This window comes from Saccoglossus kowalevskii, chromosome 11 (genome assembly GCF_978046115.1).
Source record: "Saccoglossus kowalevskii chromosome 11, keSacKowa6.1, whole genome shotgun sequence".
NCBI lineage: Eukaryota > Metazoa > Hemichordata > Enteropneusta > Harrimaniidae > Saccoglossus > Saccoglossus kowalevskii.
The window spans coordinates 31,317,670-31,340,065 of NC_140651.1; the positions used below are offsets into that span (position 1 = coordinate 31,317,670).

General features: G+C 34.1%; 1 protein-coding gene across 3 annotated transcripts in view; it reads left to right on the top strand.

The window, feature by feature from the left end:
- The window catches only part of LOC100374612 (uncharacterized), an 81,464-nt gene that overhangs the window by 41,964 nt on the left and 17,104 nt on the right, over positions 1 to 22,396 (top strand). The window contains exons 1-2 of one of the 3 annotated variants that reach the window (XM_085505114.1): positions 9,453 to 9,498; positions 19,258 to 20,375. In XM_085505114.1, the coding sequence (XP_085361240.1) occupies positions 9,468 to 9,498; positions 19,258 to 20,375 (1,149 nt within the window). In that variant the 5' untranslated portion in view covers positions 9,453 to 9,467. Of the gene's footprint in view, positions 1 to 9,452; positions 9,499 to 17,902; positions 18,016 to 19,257; positions 20,376 to 22,396 lie in introns of those variants that run through there. The other 2 variants (XM_085505115.1, XM_085505113.1) reach the window with 2 other exon arrangements.

Sequence of the window (22,396 nt, forward strand, 5' to 3'; positions counted from 1 at the left end):
TTGACCAGTTGAATTTGTCATTTCACCTTAGGCATCTATGGCTAGTTTTAGTAAGTTGACCAGTTGAATTTGTCATTTCACCTTAGGCATCTATGGCTAGTTTTAGTAAGTTGACCAGTTGAATTTGTCATTTCACCTTAGGCATCTATGGCTAGTTTTAGTAAGTTGACCAGTTGAATTTGTCATTTCACCTTAGGCATCTATGGCTAGTTTTAGTAAGTTGACCAGTTGAGTTTATCATTTCACCTTAGACATCTATGGCTAGTTTTAGTAAGTTGACCAGTTGAATTTGTCATTTGTACCATTGGCATCCATGGCCAGTTTTAGTAAGTTGACCAGTTGAATTTGTCATTTCACCTTAGGCATCTATGGCTAGTTTTAGTAAGTTGACCAGTTGAATTTGTCATTTCACCTTAGGCATCTATGGCCAGTTTTAGTAAGTTGACCAGTTGAATTTGTCATTTGTACCATTGGCATCCATGGCCAGTTTTAGTAAGTTGACCAGTTGAATTTGTCATTCACCTTAGGCATCTGTGGCCAGTTTTAGTAAGTTGACCAGTTGAATTTGTCATTTCACCTTAGGCATCTATGGCCAGTTTTAATAAGTTGACCAGTTGAATTTATCATTTCACCTTGGGCATCTATCGCTAGTTTTAATAAGTTGACCAGTTGAATTGATCATTTCACCTTAGACATCTATGGCTAGTTTTAGTAAGTTGACCAGTTGAATTTATCATTTCACCTTAGGCATCTATGGCCAGTTTTAGTAAGTTGACCAGTTGAATTTATCATTTCACCTTAGGCATCTATGGCTAGTTTTAGTAAGTTGACCAGTTGAATTTATCATTTCACCTTAGGCATCTATGGCTAGTTTTAGTAAGTTGACCAGTTGAATTTATCATTTCACCTTAGGCATCTATGGCCAGTTTTAGTAAGTTGACCAGTTGAATTTATCATTTCACCTTAGGCATCTATGGCCAGTTTTAGTAAGTTGACCAGTTGAATTTATCATTTCACCTTAGGCATCTATGGCTAGTTTTAGTAAGTTGACCAGTTGAATTTATCATTTCACCTTAGGCATCTATGGCTAGTTTTAGTAAGTTGACCAGTTGAATTTGTCATTTCACCTTAGGCATCTATGGCTAGTTTTAGTAAGTTGACCAGTTGAATTTGTCATTTCACCTTAGGCATCTATGGCTAGTTTTAGTAAGTTGACCAGTTGAATTTGTCATTTCACCTTAGGCATCTATGGCTAGTTTTAGTAAGTTGACCAGTTGAGTTTATCATTTCACCTTAGACATCTATGGCTAGTTTTAGTAAGTTGACCAGTTGAATTTGTCATTTGTACCATTGGCATCCATGGCCAGTTTTAGTAAGTTGACCAGTTGAATTTGTCATTTCACCTTAGGCATCTATGGCTAGTTTTAATAAGTTGACCAGTTGAATTTGTCATTTCACCTTAGGCATCTATAGCTAGTTTTAGTAAGTTGACCAGTTGAATTTGTCATTTCACCTTAGGCATCTATGGCTAGTTTTAGTAAGTTCACCAGTTGAATTTGTCATTTCACCTTAGGCATCTATGGCTAGTTTTAGTAAGTTGACCAGTTGAGTTTATCATTTCACCTTAGACATCTATGGCTAGTTTTAGTAAGTTGACCAGTTGAATTTGTCATTTGTACCATTGGCATCCATGGCCAGTTTTAGTAAGTTGACCAGTTGAATTTGTCATTTCACCTTAGGCATCTATGGCTAGTTTTAGTAAGTTGACCAGTTGAATTTGTCATTTCACCTTAGGCATCTATGGCCAGTTTTAGTAAGTTGACCAGTTGAATTTGTCATTTGTACCATTGGCATCCATGGCCAGTTTTAGTAAGTTGACCAGTTGAATTTGTCATTCACCTTAGGCATCTGTGGCCAGTTTTAGTAAGTTGACCAGTTGAATTTGTCATTTGTACCATTGGCATCCATGGCCAGTTTTAGTAAGTTGACCAGTTGAATTTGTCATTTCACCTTAGGCATCTATGGCTAGTTTTAGTAAGTTGACCAGTTGAATTTGTCATTTCACCTTAGGCATCTATGGCTAGTTTTAGTAAGTTGACCAGTTGAATTTGTCATTTCACCTTAGGCATCTATGGCTAGTTTTAGTAAGTTGACCAGTTGAGTTTATCATTTCACCTTAGACATCTATGGCTAGTTTTAGTAAGTTGACCAGTTGAATTTGTCATTTGTACCATTGGCATCCATGGCCAGTTTTAGTAAGTTGACCAGTTGAATTTGTCATTTCACCTTAGGCATCTATGGCTAGTTTTAGTAAGTTGACCAGTTGAATTTGTCATTTCACCTTAGGCATCTATGGCCAGTTTTAGTAAGTTGACCAGTTGAATTTGTCATTTGTACCATTGGCATCCATGGCCAGTTTTAGTAAGTTGACCAGTTGAATTTGTCATTCACCTTAGGCATCTGTGGCCAGTTTTAGTAAGTTGACCAGTTGAATTTGTCATTTCACCTTAGGCATCTATGGCCAGTTTTAATAAGTTGACCAGTTGAATTTATCATTTCACCTTGGGCATCTATCGCTAGTTTTAATAAGTTGACCAGTTGAATTGATCATTTCACCTTAGACATCTATGGCTAGTTTTAGTAAGTTGACCAGTTGAATTTATCATTTCACCTTAGGCATCTATGGCCAGTTTTAGTAAGTTGACCAGTTGAATTTATCATTTCACCTTAGGCATCTATGGCTAGTTTTAGTAAGTTGACCAGTTGAATTTATCATTTCACCTTAGGCATCTATGGCTAGTTTTAGTAAGTTGACCAGTTGAATTTATCATTTCACCTTAGGCATCTATGGCCAGTTTTAGTAAGTTGACCAGTTGAATTTATCATTTCACCTTAGGCATCTATGGCCAGTTTTAGTAAGTTGACCAGTTGAATTTATCATTTCACCTTAGGCATCTATGGCTAGTTTTAGTAAGTTGACCAGTTGAATTTATCATTTCACCTTAGGCATCTATGGCTAGTTTTAGTAAGTTGACCAGTTGAATTTGTCATTTCACCTTAGGCATCTATGGCTAGTTTTAGTAAGTTGACCAGTTGAATTTGTCATTTCACCTTAGGCATCTATGGCTAGTTTTAGTAAGTTGACCAGTTGAATTTGTCATTTCACCTTAGGCATCTATGGCTAGTTTTAGTAAGTTGACCAGTTGAGTTTATCATTTCACCTTAGACATCTATGGCTAGTTTTAGTAAGTTGACCAGTTGAATTTGTCATTTGTACCATTGGCATCCATGGCCAGTTTTAGTAAGTTGACCAGTTGAATTTGTCATTTCACCTTAGGCATCTATGGCTAGTTTTAATAAGTTGACCAGTTGAATTTGTCATTTCACCTTAGGCATCTATAGCTAGTTTTAGTAAGTTGACCAGTTGAATTTGTCATTTCACCTTAGGCATCTATGGCTAGTTTTAGTAAGTTCACCAGTTGAATTTGTCATTTCACCTTAGGCATCTATGGCTAGTTTTAGTAAGTTGACCAGTTGAGTTTATCATTTCACCTTAGACATCTATGGCTAGTTTTAGTAAGTTGACCAGTTGAATTTGTCATTTGTACCATTGGCATCCATGGCCAGTTTTAGTAAGTTGACCAGTTGAATTTGTCATTTCACCTTAGGCATCTATGGCTAGTTTTAGTAAGTTGACCAGTTGAATTTGTCATTTCACCTTAGGCATCTATGGCCAGTTTTAGTAAGTTGACCAGTTGAATTTGTCATTTGTACCATTGGCATCCATGGCCAGTTTTAGTAAGTTGACCAGTTGAATTTGTCATTCACCTTAGGCATCTGTGGCCAGTTTTAGTAAGTTGACCAGTTGAATTTGTCATTTCACCTTAGGCATCTATGGCTAGTTTTAGTAAGTTGACCAGTTGAATTTGTCATTTCACCTTAGGCATCTATAGCTAGTTTTAGTAAGTTGACCAGTTGAATTTGTCATTTCACCTTAGGCATCTATGGCTAGTTTTAGTAAGTTGACCAGTTGAATTTGTCATTTCATCTTAGGCATCTATGGCTAGTTTTAGTAAGTTGACCAGTTGAGTTTATCATTTCACCTTAGACATCTATGGCTAGTTTTAGTAAGTTGACCAGTTGAATTTGTCATTTGTACCATTGGCATCCATGGCCAGTTTTAGTAAGTTGACCAGTTGAATTTGTCATTTCACCTTAGGCATCTATGGCTAGTTTTAGTAAGTTGACCAGTTGAATTTGTCATTTCACCTTAGGCATCTATGGCCAGTTTTAGTAAGTTGACCAGTTGAATTTGTCATTTGTACCATTGGCATCCATGGCCAGTTTTAGTAAGTTGACCAGTTGAATTTGTCATTCACCTTAGGCATCTGTGGCCAGTTTTAGTAAGTTGACCAGTTGAATTTGTCATTTCACCTTAGGCATCCATGGCCAGTTTTAGTAAGTTGACCAGTTGAATTTGTCATTTCACCTTAGGCATCTATGGCTAGTTTTAGTAAGTTGACCAGTTGAATTTGTCATTTGTACCATTGGCATCCATGGCCAGTTTTAGTAAGTTGACCAGTTGAATTTATCATTTCACCTTAGGCATCTATGGCCAGTTTTATTAAGTTGACCAGTTGAATTTATCATTTCACCTTAGGCATCTATGGCTAGTTTTAGTAAGTTGACCAGTTGAATTTATCATTTCACCTTAGACATCTATGACCAGTTTTAGTAAGTTGACCAGTTGAATTTATCATTTCACCTTAGACATCTATGGCTAGTTTTAGTAAGTTGACCAGTTGAATTTATCATTTCGCCTTAGACATCTATGGCTAGTTTTAATAAGCTGACTAGTAGAATTTATCATTTCACCTTAGACATCTATGGCTAGTTTTAGTAAGTTGACCAGTTGAATTTGTCATTTCACCTTAGACATCTGTGGCCAGTTTTAATAAGTTGACCAGTTGAATTTATCATTTGTACCCACTCTCCATCCCAGAGTTCTTAGCGCAGACATGCTAACACCCCAATATTGCAAAATAATGAGGACTAAAACTTCTACTGACTTGTTTTAATCGAAGGATATTCAACAAATTATCCATATTTCCGACAGAATGATTGCGCTTCTGAAATCTTTAAGGTGATTGACCTTGTCAAGGAGACACAAACTATTAATGGAGTGAAACCTTGATTCACACTTTTAATAGTAATATACCAAGACCCCTGATCCACTGAGAAATGTTAACACACCATGGAAAAATCACATGCTTGCTTATTGACTGTGTTTTGGTCGGTGGTGAAAATCTAATACTGCATGGATTCCCGAGCTGTTATTTTATAGAAGCTTGCATACCTGTGTATTGTGTAGTCTGTGTGATAACTAGGCTAAGCCCTCTTTTTCTGCCATCAAGTGATGCTCCCTTATTGTTATCAAGGTGTTTTAAGTAGCCTGACATATTGCTTCATATTGTGCCATCTTTCTATTATTTAAATCGTTTCCTTTGAGTGGCTGATGGGTTATTATTGTAGGTTGTGATAAGTATGTGGGTGTGTGTTTGTACAAATACGTATAGATGTGAAGTAAAAATTATCTATTATGAAGAATTCAACTATATTGTAATTATTGTATTATACTTAGAAGTTGAGATATTTTATTCTAAGTTCGTTTACTAAGTTTGCATGGCTTATGATAAATACTACAGCACCACCTTTAGATTAAGTTCCATCTTGTGGCAAAAATTAGTTTATTTTAGTTTTGTATGTAGAAAATAAATTGAGATTAGCTGAAAAAACGGTAACACAATTGAATCGCAGTGCCAGTGCATTGTACACCTTTAAATCATACCATGCTATTTGTCTTTACCAAAACTGGATTAAAGTGTGATAGTCTCTGTGTTTCAATTTATTGTAAACAAACAATGCATTTTCCATGAATTGCATAGGTCACATATCGAACACAACTAAATGTAGATGTGATGACAATTTGTCAATATCTCACCAATTTGTCAATATCTCACCAATTTGTCAATATCTCACCAATTTGTCAATATCTCACCAATTTGTCAATATCTCACCAATATGTCAATATCTCACCAATTTGTCAATATCTCACCAATTTGTCAATATCTCACCAATTTTCTAAATGTATATCACATTGAAGAGTATCTTTTTATAAGAATACCATTTACTTTACTGTATTTGTATTTTATTGTTAATGTATTGATAACGTTTATTCAGCAACTCTACTATTGTTATCCCCTCCCAAGGTTTACCGATGGTAAATGTGGTCATGGCGACTTCCTTCCCGAGGTCGGGATACTTGGCAGGAGATATGTTTGTGACACAGAAAGGATTTCCAATTGATTAAATCCTTTTTCCTGTGCCGGTTGTTTAATTACAATTGTCATATAGTGAAGGCATCATTTAGTGTCGGTCCATGTCATGCACTATCTGACCTTTCCATTCTGTTGGTGCTTGGCCGTCTGCCAACCGATGCTCCTCACGCCTTGGTAGCATCCTGTTGATCAGCCGTAGTCTGTTTTGAACTCTGTCTCTTTTGGAGAGATTGCCGTTGTCAATTCAGTGTTGTTGTCATGGTTTCATGGTTACATGTCAACAAACGACATGCATGTTAATTTTATCTTTCCTTATCAAAGATTAGCGTACTACTCTGCGGTCGGGCGTTACTAGGATCAGACTGTGTTGAATTATTTTTGTGCTGAATTACCAACAGAATCAAACACAAATTGTTGTGACATGTACAGAAGAAAAAAACAAACAATTAAACTTCAATTCTATCATATCATGTTGCAGTCTTGCAGACAAAATAAATGAAGGAATAAAAAATAGTGTGCATGTCAATAAGTAGAATAAGTAAGCATTAGTAAAATATTTCCATGAATACTGCTGTTCATTTCAAGTCTTGTGAAATTGATTTAAGTTGAAACTTCAGACTTGAACTTGCAGTCAAAGATGAAATTTTTATATGGTTGTAGTCTTTCCAACAAACACCTGGAAAATAAGAATCAAAATATATTCAGTTATTAAGTTGAGCTGGACCATTACAATTGGAGGGGGTGCAGTTGGTAAATTTGAGGGGCATTCAACAGGTGGGTACATATTTTTAACATGATGTTTCAAAGTGCACAAATATATTTTGAAATATAGGTTCATAGATACATGTAAGTATGTAAGTACTACTGTATAAAATTCATGCGCTCATAGGGATACTGTATACAGGTAGCTGGATTAGGAAAACAAAGCAAACGCTTTAAGTATTTTTATCTGCAGTTTAGCATTACACTGTCATGTTCTTGGGTATAAGATTGATTTGATTGATTTATTGGAGGAAACATTTTGAGTTGTTTAGCTCAATTACATAGAATGAAACGAGTTACGCTTAATTTTTTTTAATCCATTATACTTCAATTAGGTCAAAAGCATATATGCAAAGCAGAGTTTGACATGTCTAAAAGACTTGTCAACAAAACAAAAAGCTGCTCTGTGATTGGTCTGATAGTTGGGTGTGTTAGGGTTGGGTAGCCAATCAGGTACAATCTTGTAATTAGCTTCGCCTTGACTCAAAATAAAATAAACACACATGGAATACAATGTTAGCTCAGCAATGACCTTGTTAATATATTTGAAGAAAACTACACAAAAACAGCTGCATTTTTTTCTCAACATTAATAAATAACTGAATCGAGTTTCTAGAATTATCAGCTATTTTGTTTTTGTTATATAAAATAAGAATACCAGTAGTATCGATTTCTGATGGTGCGTGTGCCAGCCCACAGTTGACTGACTACGGAAATCTGAAACATAGACTTGGTTCTCAACACTTCACTCCAGGCATTGTGTTGTAATGTCAACCATGATTTGATTTCAGTAAGACATAAAATATCCACTAAGAAAATGAACCTGCTGTTTTGGATCAGCTGTAAGAATTCAGACAATAACAATATTGAGTTTCTTTGCAATCGAGGTGTTGTTATTAGATTGGTTGTTACTGAACTGTATCAGTATTTAATTTTTATTTACATAAACAATTTTTTTCATTCTCTCATAATTTTTTTTCTTTGAAGTGTTCTCTCTCGGATTCTTTTTGTTGTTGTTTTTTTGCCTCTAATTATTAGATCTGTTGGTGGTAAATCAATACGCAGTACAAACACTGTAACTGTACAACTACAGGAATATCAGTTTGTAGCAGAAATTAATGCCCCAACAAACTACAATATCAGGAAGTGAGGAGATTAGAGGGGGGAGGAGAGAAGAGAGAGAAGAAGGGAAGGATCTGATGAGGGGATAAGAGGGGAGGAGAAGGGAGAGGAGGGGAAGGCAGAAGAGAAGAGGGGAGGGGAGTTAGCAGTTAATTAGGGAGTTATGGGAGAGTTAGAGGCATTGTGATGTCCTAATTCAAAAAATCTCTACTTTAAATTCACAGGGTGTATAGACTGGTGACCTTTGACCTGTTAAATGTGTAAGAACGTGCTTAAGTACTAAAATACTATTCAGGATACATTACCTCACATACAATACAAACACACTCAAGATATTGAGTTCTTGTAAGATATGCAAAGTTGAATACTATGACATGGGCAGATGTTTAGACTTATAAATTCAACCAAAAATATACCTGTAAAGGTAAACACTTATCAGTTATCTGAACTACTGTGTCTGTGCTAAATTTATATAGACAGTTGAAAGTTGGTATATAATAATAATAGTTGAGATTATGAAAAGAATTAATAATTTGGATAGTTCAAGTTCAACTTGCTATACATGTACGGTCATGTTGCTCAACTCTTGCTTATGAGTTAAATACAAAAATTTACTCTCCTAAAATAAATCAATCTGTATTTTATATTTTTTTTAAATTTTGATCAAAATATGTGAAATAAGTAAAACATTGTCATGATTTTTTAGTGATAAAAAAACTTTGATCATGTTTGTTGTGAAGTGTTCAATCTATGGAGATATTGTTATTTCTGAAATAAAATGGAAATATCACAGTTTGCTTTTGGGAATAATCTTATCTGATTTCAATCGGTATGTTTATTAAATTTTGTGCATTTATGTTTATTTATATAGTAAATAATAAACATATTCATTCCATCTCTGGTGGTAAATCTTAAATTTAACACAATGAAGTATAAAACAAACTATATAGTGGTATATATTATGTTCAAGATTATATACACTGTAGAATACAATGGAAATTTATACCGGTACATTTAAAATCAACTCTGGACTTGTTTTTGTGATGTAATATGACCTGATCGTTATAGCCATTCAAGTATCAACAATATGAGAACAATGAACCATTATTCTACAGTCCTGTGAGCGTCTTATGGTGGCAGTTGACCTAGTATAAGCATTACCTTTAATGGAGGGAAGTATATCGTATTTTAGGAATATTACTATCGTTAAAGATTTTCAGTTTAAAATCTTCCTACAAAATCTTCATGCTCAGTTTGGTGAACCCTTACGAAGCAGGTTAGTGAATTGACTGCTTCTTTATATAGAGGTGGTGTATATGTTTGAGTTGTTTCAAATTTGGCGGTTCGTTGAATAACAATGAATTGTTGACAGGGGACAGGATTACCCGGGTGAGTGGATAAAGTCGGATAGGTTGTGTTTAAATTTACTATAAAGCTTCATTCAGACGTAGTCAGTTAATCAGAGTACTAGCGTATATCAAATCTTGATGAACTCTGCAGCGATGAAGTTAGGTATGTACCCAGAAATTACTGATTTTTATTGCATTTCCATTCATACATATATGTCTTCTCTAGTTGAGTAAAAACCTGTATATTTAATGATTGATGTATTGTAGCCATCCGTGTTCAAGCATAATTTGTATAACCAAACCAACCCCACCCCAAAGAATGTTATAATATCTCAATATCAATATAGGAAGGTAGACAAATTAGTACAGTAACTATAGCAACAGATTATGATGACATACTTTTCATTATATTGATACATGTTCTGTTACACTATAATCTTGATATATCGAACACCTTTATAACGAATTATTTGATATAATGAACATATTACATGTCTCCTGTTAATAACAAACTCAGTGTTATTCGTTATAATGAAAACTTGACTATAACAAACTAATTGTTCGTTATTACAGGGTTACCGTGTATGATTTTTAAAACCAGTCAAATTCTAACTTTTTGAAAAATTATGCGTGAGTCAAGTGGTGATCTCAGTGTGACTAAAAAATAGAGTAATATAGATCACAGTAATCAGCATTTGAGCCATAATCGATCCATCACTAAATTTCAAATCAAACTTTTCAATTCATAGTTGTTAATTAATTCATAGGATCCTCTCTTTTTTCAGTTTTCTGAAATAACTTGGTGTACATAAAACTTGTATGGTTTTTGGTAACAATTTTAAACGTTGAATTGATATTAGAGATTTGTTCAAGACAAATTTGATGAAAGAGCAAACAATTACAGTGTGAAGTTTGTCTAAGCTTTATCAGGAAAATACCTGAGCCCTGGTTTGACTGATGTGAACAACAATAAACAATATTGACAATAGAATTAGCATATTAACATACATGTATGTGTCTTAACATGTTGTAATGTAAACCATAGTAGCGTCTATGCCACACAGGACTACGCAAATAATTAATCGTAACCAAGTATTAGCACCTGCAGCTATGATTTGTCAATGTTTTGAGTCAGGCATGTCAGTTACGAGTGCCCCTGAGGGCTAACAACGTTACTTGTGACAGTTGTAACAGACTTCAAAAGACGTACCTTAAATTAAAAAAAAAATGTATTCCACTATATGATTGTTTTTTTTGTGTGTGCAAAATTGCAAAATATTCACAGGGGGCACAGAGTCACAGTTAGTTTCATGAAATTTTGTCCACAGGAACGTCATTAAATCAAATTGCAAATAAATTAGAAGTGAGAATTAAGTGGTTCATAGTATTTGCGCACTTAAGGAATTGATATAAGACCGCTTTCTAGAAAGTACTTTTCATCTTGTATATGTTACTGCTTACAACTTTCACAAAATTTAACTGACAAAATATTTTTCCTCGTATTATCTCAAAAATGTTGATCAAAATTATGTTGATTTGGTACAAAATTAACAAAAAAATTGTAGAAAAATATACAAAAATGTTGATGGGAAAAAATAATGAAAGTGGTGAAGATGACTTAAGATCATTTACTGTAATATACTTTATTTTAGCTGGAATTAATTCTCACTGAAAAGACTTTTTGGATGTTTTTGTATGGAATTTTTTTTCACTGATTTTTGAAAAGTTGAATGTAAAATGTTGAAAAAAAGGTATATTCACTGGATTTTACTTTTCACTAAATCATTCCTTCAGCGAAAATAGCAAAAACTATTTCCAAGCGAAAATAAAGTATTTTACAGTAATTGGTTATTTTGCTGATGACCATTAACAAATTAAAGATTTATTTTGTGAACTTTATAATGACAGGAATGCAAATTAATGTACCTGCACGTAGTTGTTGTACTCAAAGACATTTGGCAACTTGCCAAGTCTCAAATTAATGTACAACACAATACAGGTGTGCTGCCCAAGTGATCTTGGTGATTGAAAATAAAAGAAAATGTTGTTTCTAAGACAAGAGCGTGCTGTGTCACAAAAAGAAAAAAAGATGTTATTTTTAATGCCTTTGAATCTCTTATAAATGTACAGTAAAAATGTTACAATCTGATTGGTTATTTTTGCTTTGGACAGTAACTTGTAGTTCAGTCAGTTATTACTTTACAACCTGTGAGGGCGCCATTTACAAAATGTTTATATTCATTCATTGAGAGGGCAATGTCCTATTAACTTTGTAGCAGGTGACAATTTACATCCTAATCTTTTCACCACCAGATTTTGTCACCAAACCTTTTTTCTTCACTTTTTTTCTTATATTCTTCAATTTTTCTGGAAATAAACCCTAATTTTGGAGCCAACCGACAAAATGTGAGTCAATTATCAGTTTTTACTAAAACAATTTGGCTATTTTTGTCCCAATCTTCTGAAGGAATGTGCAGACAACAAACTGGAATATTTTGTGAATTTGTGATGAAAAGAATGAACTGGTGGTGAAAAGTGATTTCTCAGAGATAGTACATGTATGCAGAATATTAAAAAGTGCCACAGTTTAATGACAAAATTAAAATTAAAAAAAAAGGGACAAGGTTTTTATTCCATGGAAACATTACTTCTCCATATCCTGGTTACCATTTTAAATTAAAAATGAGCCAAATTTCAAATTTGTAATTAAAAAAAAAAAATAGTTCAGTTACTATCAAACTACTGTAAAATACTTTATTTTAGCTGAAATTAATTTTCACTGAAAAGACTTTTGAGGTATATAGGAAAAATGGTATATTCGCTGGATTTTATTTTCACTGCATCATTCCTTCAGCGAAAATGACGAAAATTAATTCCATGCGAAAAGTATTTCACAGTAATCGCACATCCTGACATAAAATTATGTTTACGATATACGATTAGTGTGTTAGTAAATCTTAAAATGCAATTCTGATTCAAGATATGCAGTAATTGTGACAATCATTTGGTTTTCAAATTTTCTTTGTTAAAGGCATTTGAATAATGTTACTTTGTGCATGGATTCACCCAGATCTGCTTGTTACTAATTCTTGCTAACTACAATATGAGTAACAGGGAATCCAATTCATTTCATCAGATATTTCACAAAACATTCCCAAAACTGCATAATTTAGATTCTGTACTTTAGGGTGTGTCAGTCACAGGCAAATCAGCTTGTCAGGTCATGTGCATTTTATAGGGATCTGGGTGTTTAAAAATGTGCTGTTTATTTACACAAAAGCATGTACTATAAAATAACTTGTAACTTGCTTTGACATTACAGAAAACACACATGTGTTTATAATTAAAATTGAATTTTTCCAATATTTTTCCAATTAAATATAATAATTAGAAGAGAGCAAATCTATTTAAGTTATAGTTATAGAAATTAATATTAATATATGTGTAATTCTACACAAAACAGAAATGTATTTTCCTTTGCTGTTGACTGCTTAGTAAGGAAAGTCGGAGAGAAACAAAAATGAGTCCATGTGACCAAGGTTAAAGCCCCCCTGTATTAAATGGTCTGATCCAAGCATATGGAGGATTGTCTACCTTTGAAAGTCATGGCTAAAATAGTTAATAAAAATAAATAATGAAAAAAAAAAAGTACTTTGCTCCTGTTGTATTTTGACAGCGATAGGTCAAAGTTGAATGAACAGTTGAATGTTGAGGTTAACAAAGTTTTTATGACCAGTAAACTTTCCATTGTCATGTATTGTTTTGATGTTATTGTCTATTTAACTACCACCTGTGTGTTTATTGCTGCCAATTTAAAGTGAACAGGGCTGTTCATCCTGTAATTAACAAATACAGCAGCAATAGTTTCTGAAAATACAATACTTCCAATATTTGTATGTGCTGTTTTAAGAAGCTCCTACATTTAGGATAATATGTGTACATTTATTATTGTATATATATAAATATAATGTTGTTACCAATGTTGATAGTTTCAAATAAATGTAATAGTAGAATCATGCATCAACTAAAAATTGTATTTAATATTTGCAAGGGTATTTAAACACTTCTTATTTTCATTTTTTGACTCCCGTGTGCGAAGCACAAAAGGGAGTCTTTGCAGTTACCCTGTCTGTATGTATGTCTGTATGTCTGTATGTCTGTATGTATGTATGTATGTATGTATGTATGTATGTATGTATGTATGTATGTATGTCACTTTTTTTGTTCCACCGTTATCTCAAGAACCACTAATCACATTTTGGTGAAACTTGGTACATAGATGCTCTGGGATAATGCGCAGAGTTGATTAGGTTTTGGTAAAAATCTATGAATATTAATTACCTAATTTGCATGATAACTAGCTGATTTTTAGCTGTTCCAAGACTGTTCTACTGATACCTGAAGAACCACTCATTGGATTTTGATGAAACTTGGCACATGGATGCTCTGAACTAGTGCGCAGATTTAATTAGTTTTGGGTAAAAATCTATGAATATTAATTATCTAATTTGAATGATAATTAACTGATTTCAAGCTGTTCCATGACTGTTCCACTGATATTTGAAGAACCACTCATTGGATTTCAATGAAACTTGGCACATGGATGCTCTGAACTAATGCGCAGATTTGATTAGTTTTGGGTAAAAATCTGTTAATATTATTAATTACCTAATTTACATAATGATTAATCAATTTTTGGCTTCTCTACTGATATCTCAAGTACTAATCATAACATTTCAATAAAACTTGGTACACAGATGTCATATGACACTTCACATACCTGATAGTTTTAAGGGTAATATCAGTACATATTAATTACCTAATTTGCATAATTAGTTAATTTTCAGCTTTTGATATTTCGAGTAGTAATGATCACATTTCAATGAGACTTGCGACATTTTCTAGGACTATGCAGAGACCTGATTAATTTTGGGATAAATAATTGTGCCTATTAATTACCTAATTTGCATAATTAGTTAATTTTTTGCTGTTCTATGGCTGTTGTACTGATGTCTACAAACCACTCATTGGATTTCAATGAAACTTTTAAAGAGTACCCATCACATTTCAATGAACCTAAGACTATGCACCATATTAGTTTTTGGTAAATATGTATGCTTCTTAATCTCTTAATTAACATAATTAATTAATACTGATATCTCAAGTATTGATCATCACATTTGAATAAAACTTGGTACATAAATGCTCTAGGACAATAGACAGCCTGATTAATTTTGGATTAAAATCTGTTCATATCTGTTCTAATTAGCATAATAATTAATATTTTTTGGGTTCTAATCACATTTCAATGAAACTTGGTACATTGTGCAAACCTTATTAGTTTTACACTTAAATCTGTTCATATCAGTTACCTGATTTACATAATTAGTTTTCAGCTATTCCATCAATATCTCAAGTACAAGTAATTTTGAATTAATTTTTAATGTGTCTTCAATACTCTCAGCACACGGGAGTTCTTTCTAAGCTTTCTTTGATTTTAAATGTATACGCTTATCAATAAAGCAAATATGGTATAGGCATTTGTTAATTTATGTAAAAATTTAAATATCACTGCCTGCATTTGCATGTATGTACATAAATAATGAATTTTGATTAATATGATGAGTGACTGGAATGTACAGTAAGTTTTCTTCCAAGTCTTTGAAATTTGAGAAAAATGGAAAATGTGCAAGCCAACAAAAGATTGGTAATCTAAGTTTCAACGTTTCAACTGTTTAAATTACTTGAACAGGCATGTTTCTATAACAATTGTGAGTGTGTGTGTGTGTATGTGTTTCTTTCATGAATGTTCTATTGTTAACTCTTATTAGATGTCATTCATTAGTTGCTACAGTGTGTTGATGTGGGGAGAGGTTGCAACAGTGTGTGTGTGGGGGGGGGGGGTGCAACAATGTATCCATGTAGAGGGAGGTTGCAACAGTGTGTCCATGTAGGGGGTTCCTATAGTGTGTCTGTGCCAGAGCTTTGCAACTATGCATCCATGTAGAGGGAGGTTGCAACAGTATGTCAATGTAGGAGGAGATTCCAACAGTGTGTCCATGTAGGGGGTTCCTATAGTGTGTCTGTGCCAGAGCTTTGCAACTATGCATCCATGTAGAGGGAGGTTGCAACAGTATGTCAATGTAGGAGGAGATTCCAACAGTGTGTCCTAGTAGGGGGAAGTTGCAACAGTATGTCAATGTAGAGAGGGCGGTTGCTACAGTGTGTCCATGTAGGGGGATATTGCTACAGTGTCTGTGGGGGAGCTTTGCAGCTATGCATCCATGTAGAGGGAGGTTGCAGCAGTGTGTCTATCTGAGGCTTTGCAACTGTACAATGTATATCTGTGGGAGGGGCTCTAAAGGAATGGGCTTCTGATGACAAATATCAGAAGAGAAACTTGAAGACATTTGAAAAAAAGTTTAGAAAATAGTATTTCTTAGCTTTAAATTGCATTTGAAAGTGGAAATTGTTTTTATTTGATTTTTAAAATTTTTTGTTTGTTTATAGACAAAAAAACATAAAAAAGATAATTAATTTTTTTCTTTTTGTATGAAAAGTTTTCAAATTGGCAGTAAAAAGATTTATTTCCACAGTAGTTTCTCACATTATATTGAAATTGTCTGATTCATCTTTTCTACTCAATATCTGTCAAAACAAATTTATTACTACACATTTCTTTTAATCACCGTTTCTTATAAAATGCTCCTCATTCTCAAGTTTCCTTTCTCAATTCAAACCATGCTGCCTTTTGTCAAGGTGTCGTTTTACGATCCAGACCCAAAATATCTCAATTGGCAGTTAGCCATGTCCCTGTCGTAAAACATGATTAAAACCACGGCGACGACACCAGCTAGAAGCTCATGTTATAAGCCTTTAGTCACATGATCCTAAACAAACAGTTGGGGGTCATCAATTATTGGCTTTAGAAGCTTGTTACATGTATGTTTCATGTGAGTGCACCCGACCAGTTTGCAAAGGCATTCGGCAATTTAAACCAGCTACCTTAGAAAGCCCAGGGAGTTCGCCAATGCAGGATCATGTTTACACCGATACGGAAACCCGAAGATGAAATACGAGGTATGGAAACTTAAAATGTACGTTGCCCTGTCTTGACAGAATCCCATTCTGTGCATGTATATTTCAAGTTACTACACGTATTCTCATAAATGCAAAGTTTATTTTGTAATTTTTTTTGAGAGGAGGAGATTTTTTCAGTCACTGATGTGATTTTTAAGTGTATGCAAAGTTTTATTGGTGTAGCCTATCATGGATCATTGGTCTCTAATTTGTAGTTTCTTCTTTGGCATCAACAGGTGTGTGTATTGATGTGTTGCAGCATGCTTAGATCGTCTGCTAATAACAACTCCATGTCGGGCTTTCCCGACGAGTATTTAAAACATTCAGTCCTACACTGCAATCAAAGTGCCAATGTTAAAACACCAAATTCACCTATGTCGTTAAAATGATTATTTATAATTTAACCGTTGTTTCTAATTTCATAATTTTACGCTTTAAATTCCAACCTGAGTATGCAAATAAAGGAGGTATGTACATTAAAATAGCTAGCATAGAGTTCCAGTGTTCCCGTAACAACACGTGTACCAGTAAATTGACCTTTGAACTCAAACCAACTGATTGTTTTATAGAATACGTGTTTTATCATACTTAGCATTTGTGTATCTCTGCTGTTCAATTTACTGTCCTCCCTCCCTCAATTTTAAAGGGTTCATACAGACAAAAGGGATAATACAATCACAGACTATAGTATTAATTACAATTATAATTTGTTATATTAAATCCTATCATTTTATCCATTGTATTTTTGAGAAAACATTTGATAGTCCATCTTTAAAAAACAAATTTAAATGAAGGCTACTGTTTGTATTTGCCACACCATTCTTGATGGAACTTTGATCTCAGATTAGCTTGGTTTGGTTTGACCTTTAATATTTTCTAGTGCCGTAAAAGCACTGTGATTTTTTGTATTTGTTAAGGCTATCACCCCTTTATATTATAAAATGGTATGACCCACCTGAAATTGGGACAGTGCTTACAATGGATGTAGCATCATTGTCCTATGGCCACCAAGAAAAGGTTAAATTGAACAAATATAAATTTGTACTAGTCACGGAAGGACTATACTCAGGCAATACATTTCATGCTCTGACCCTCTACAGTCTTCTAAAAAGAATACTCAAGTGACACAGAACAAATCTCATTTGAATATAAAAAGTTCATTTGCATAACAATAGTTTCCCTAACAACCCATGATGCTACCCTGTGCTGGTCATGACAAGCAAAGTCGGCCATTAATATTTAAATGAGTTCAGTGTAAAGATTCAGTCGGCCATTGTAATATGGCTCTTGCGTATAAGGACCCAAAATACCAGTCATATGTGTGTTCTGTCCAGCCAGTGTGACTAATTTACTTACTTTAAGGGGTAAGTGGGGGCTTTATTTTGGAGTTTTTGATTTTTTCTTTTAAATGATGACATTATCATGTAATTTCCAGACGTGAACACACAGGCTGTCTATGTATTCTAACAGCACCTCTCAACAACATGTACATGTATACTCAAGTCGAATAACTGCCTGATACTGGGGTGACATTCTTTTCTTTCAGTTGCCCCCGATTACTGGACAACATTTTGAACCCACATTTTTAGGGCTTAATTTTCACCCCGTCCGTTAGATTTAAATTTCTGATCTTGTATCCAAGACAAACTTTAATTATACTTGCTGACTTTTAATTATTTTTTTCATGTTGTTTCATTTTATGCTGTTATGAAAGAAAGATATGTATCTTATATGACTAGTTGTCAGTTGCAATAGTGAGTTTTGTGCTGAAATTTAGGAAATGATCACATTAGTGTTAATAAATCAGACAACTTGGTCCCCTAGGGCATTGATTAAGGCGGTGGAGACGTGCTTGAATCTAAGTCTGGTACTTTATTAATTGTTTATTGTGTTTCTGTTACAAACAATAGCCTATTGTTGTTATCTATGGAATTCTCAGTATTGTATAGAATTGTAAAGCATGAGAACATTCAATGTAATCTACTTGGAAGATTCTGTTGTTTTGCTTAATTTATAGTTTGAAGAAAAAAAAGCGTCAACTTTAAATTAAATTATATTAGTATAAATTTATAACTATATTGATTAATAATACAGGTATAAAAGTTTTGTGGGGGCTAGTGTATAACTTGTATAAAGAAAAAAAGAACAGTTATGATTTCAGTGAAAAAGTCAAAACTTGTTTAAATTGGTTACTTAGTATGTGAACCATTTGTTTGCTCTCATTGTGGTGAAACCACACTTTTTGTTTGAACTGTTGGGTTGGTGCCAGCATTTTGTATTTTAGAGATAGATTTATGATAGAAGGTTGTTAGTATTAGTGAGTATGGGATATATAATCTTTGCTATCTATTATGCTAGCTGCTCTGTTGGGACTTGTTTATTGTACACTAATATTTATTTATTACTGTGTTTGGTGATAATTATTTATTTATTCATATATCACTGTATATGAATGTTTGGTCATTAGCATATCTCTAAACAAGTCAAATGTGTACAATATTTATTTATTTATATGCAGATTTAATTTTAATTCTTTCATCTAAAAGCTCATAGCATGGGACTAAATAGCTACATTATAAATTTAATTTATTTTTCTTGACCATCAGAAACTGCACCTGAGAATCCTGCAGTGAGAGAGGATACTAGCGTAGTAACGGACGCTGTGCCGATCGAGCATCCAATTCCAATAACGGAAAGTGTGCCAAATGGTAATGTAGCTGACGTCACACATGCAGGCCCTCTGGAATCTGGTGACGCATTAATTATCGAAGAAAGTGACACAAAGGCTTGGAAAGCCACCGGACATTATCAAGAATTATTACGACAGCAGCTGGAAAAAACAGAGAGTAGCCTTGTGAAAGATTTAAATATCGCAGCTGAAGACGAGACGGGCAAGATGTCTGATACTGGAGTTGGTTATGAAAGGCGGGGAAGTGGTGATTTGGCGGTGAAGAGTTTGGATGATGCGAGTGTTGCTGGCAGTGCTCATGATAGTTGGCAGGGAAGGAACGGTGGTGATACGGCAAGCGACCAAGAAGTTGCTCAGTTGTTTGAAAGGAATACTCTACGTAAGCATGCTAGTCAGGAACGTTTAAATGACTCAGATTCACAAAGATCAAGTAGTCACAGCAGGCTGAGTCCAGCCAGGCCTGCATCAGGTGAGCGGCCAAGAAGCTATGAACGACGAGGTAGTTATGAAAGACCTGGATCACGAGAACGACCTGGATCACATGAGAGACCAGCATCACATGAACGACCACCATCACATGAGCGACCACCATCACATGAGCGACCACCATCATATGAGCGTCCTGCATCACGCGAGCGTCCAGGATCCAATGGAAGGCCAGGATCTCATGAACGTTCAGGATCAGGGTCATATGAACGACCAGGATCACAAGAGCGCCGAGGGTCACAAGAGCGACCAGGATCTCGTGAAAGACCTAGCTCGCAACCAGGACTTAATGATTATGCTGGTAGTGACCATGGAAGCATTCCCGAGCGTCGTCGTTCCTTGGATCGGCCAAGTAGTGTTCCCACAAATAAAGAATATCCTGATGGCGTTTCTAGATCACAACCAGCTCCTGTACGGGATGCTCTAGTTACGCATAGAACGTCACCGATGTCAGTTTCGTCCAGGAAGGCATCAGCTGGAAATGGACCAGTTATCACATCACGTGATCAGAGATTGACCAATGGCACGTCAGATACAAGCTATAAACAGGTATTTATACACAGAGATTATATGTAAACAATGCATTTGACACAAACTATATTCATCATATAGGTTTTATGTATGACATATTATAATTACTACCAGTAACTACCAATTTTAAACCTTTCGAGTATCATAATTTTGGTCCAACATTTCACCTATTTTTACATATTTGTGAAAATTTGTTGATCATTTTGTACCAGATGGACTTAATTTTCCATGAGTTACAGATATTGATTAACATTTTAGAAGAAAAAACTGTGAAAAGTTTAACATTTTGCGAACGGTGGCAAAAGTTGTCTTTGGTAATCAAAGGGTTAATATGACCATCTGTACAATTCAAAGAACAGCTTCAGTCCAGTAAAAATTTCTGTTCTTTAAATTCTGAATAAATCTCTGCTATGGTAATTAACATTAAGTGAAATTAAAATAGCCATTCAGTGATTCGCAGTAGCTTGAATCATTATTCTTGTCTTGAGATCTGTTTCAAAATACAAAATATCCCCATTTCTCAAAATATGATTCATCATGGATGATTTCTTTCAATAGAAGCACACAAGTAGGAACCAAGATGGTTATATTTTGTACTTGAGCTGATGAACTACCAAATAAGATTAAAAACACAGTTGGACATTTTTTATTTTGAACGTACATGGAGCTTCTATGGTTTGAATTTTTCCATTGGATGATAATGGGTATACAAAACAATTTCTTTGTTTTTGAAAACACATTAGGATGTGATAATATAGATAGGTAAAGTACAAACATGGCTTATAAATAAACTCTAAAATGACATAATCTACCGTTTATTTCTTTATTATTTTTGTAGTCAATTGACCCATGCATGCAGGTTAAATCCTCCACTGTCTACAGTGTATTCCTGTTGTAACATGTACAAAGTTGTTGTTTCTTTTAATACTTTTATCCGTTCAGTAAATTTAAATTAAGAAAGCTTTCTTGAATGCTTCCTTGCAATATTATGAATGAAACGAGGAAACATATAAGCTTATTTTGTTTTAAAGATTTTTGTGAAAGGTGGAAATTTTTGTCTTTTAATGTCACTGTTGTCTCTTCTGACCCTTTTTTTTGTAAGTGTTAGCATTGACATATAGTGACATATAGTGACATATAGTGACATATAGTGACATATAGTGACATATAGTGACATACAGTGACATACAGTGACATATAGTGACATATAGTGACATATAGTGACATACAGCGACATACAGTGACATACAGCGACATACAGCAACATACAGCGACATACAGCGACATATAGCGACATACAGCGACATATAGCGACATACAGCGACATATAGCGACATATAGTGACATATAGTGACATATAGCGACATATAGTGCATTTTGCCTCAGAAGCCATATTCAATATTTATTACATTGTATTGTTCCTAATTCCTAAAAACAGAAACTAATTTTTTTTTACTTTAGTTTCGATGACTAAAATGATTCAAGTGTCATGGTTACTCTTCAATTAATTTTAATCTATCAAATTCTATGTTTTGACTACAATGTATATCGTAATATCATTTTCTAATTGTTGATGCTAAGGAATTTTCATGATTATAAACCATTCATGATAACCAAATTATGGTAAAAATTGATGACATATTGCCCTAATAACAATTTCTACTGCCAAAACATTTTCTTGATTTTCACTGAAATTATAACTATGTACAGTAAATTGTTTTCAACTACCCACAAAGTATGTACAGCTTTCCAATAATAACACAGAGAAAGAGGTGTCGAATGTCTAATTAGCAGGTTTGAAAAATTTTGTTTTTACCTGAAAAGTGGAGAACATGTCACTGCAAGTTTCACCAAACTTAACTTAATACCACCTGTGAGAGTTCATTGAGTTTTGTGTTGCTATGGTACAGTGGACAAGAACAAATATAATTGCTTTTCCGAATTTGAAAACTTTGTAATCAAGATGCACTCTGACAGGTTCAACTTTGTAGTAATTCTGAATTCAAATGGAATCCCTCAAAAATCGAGATGAGTAAACT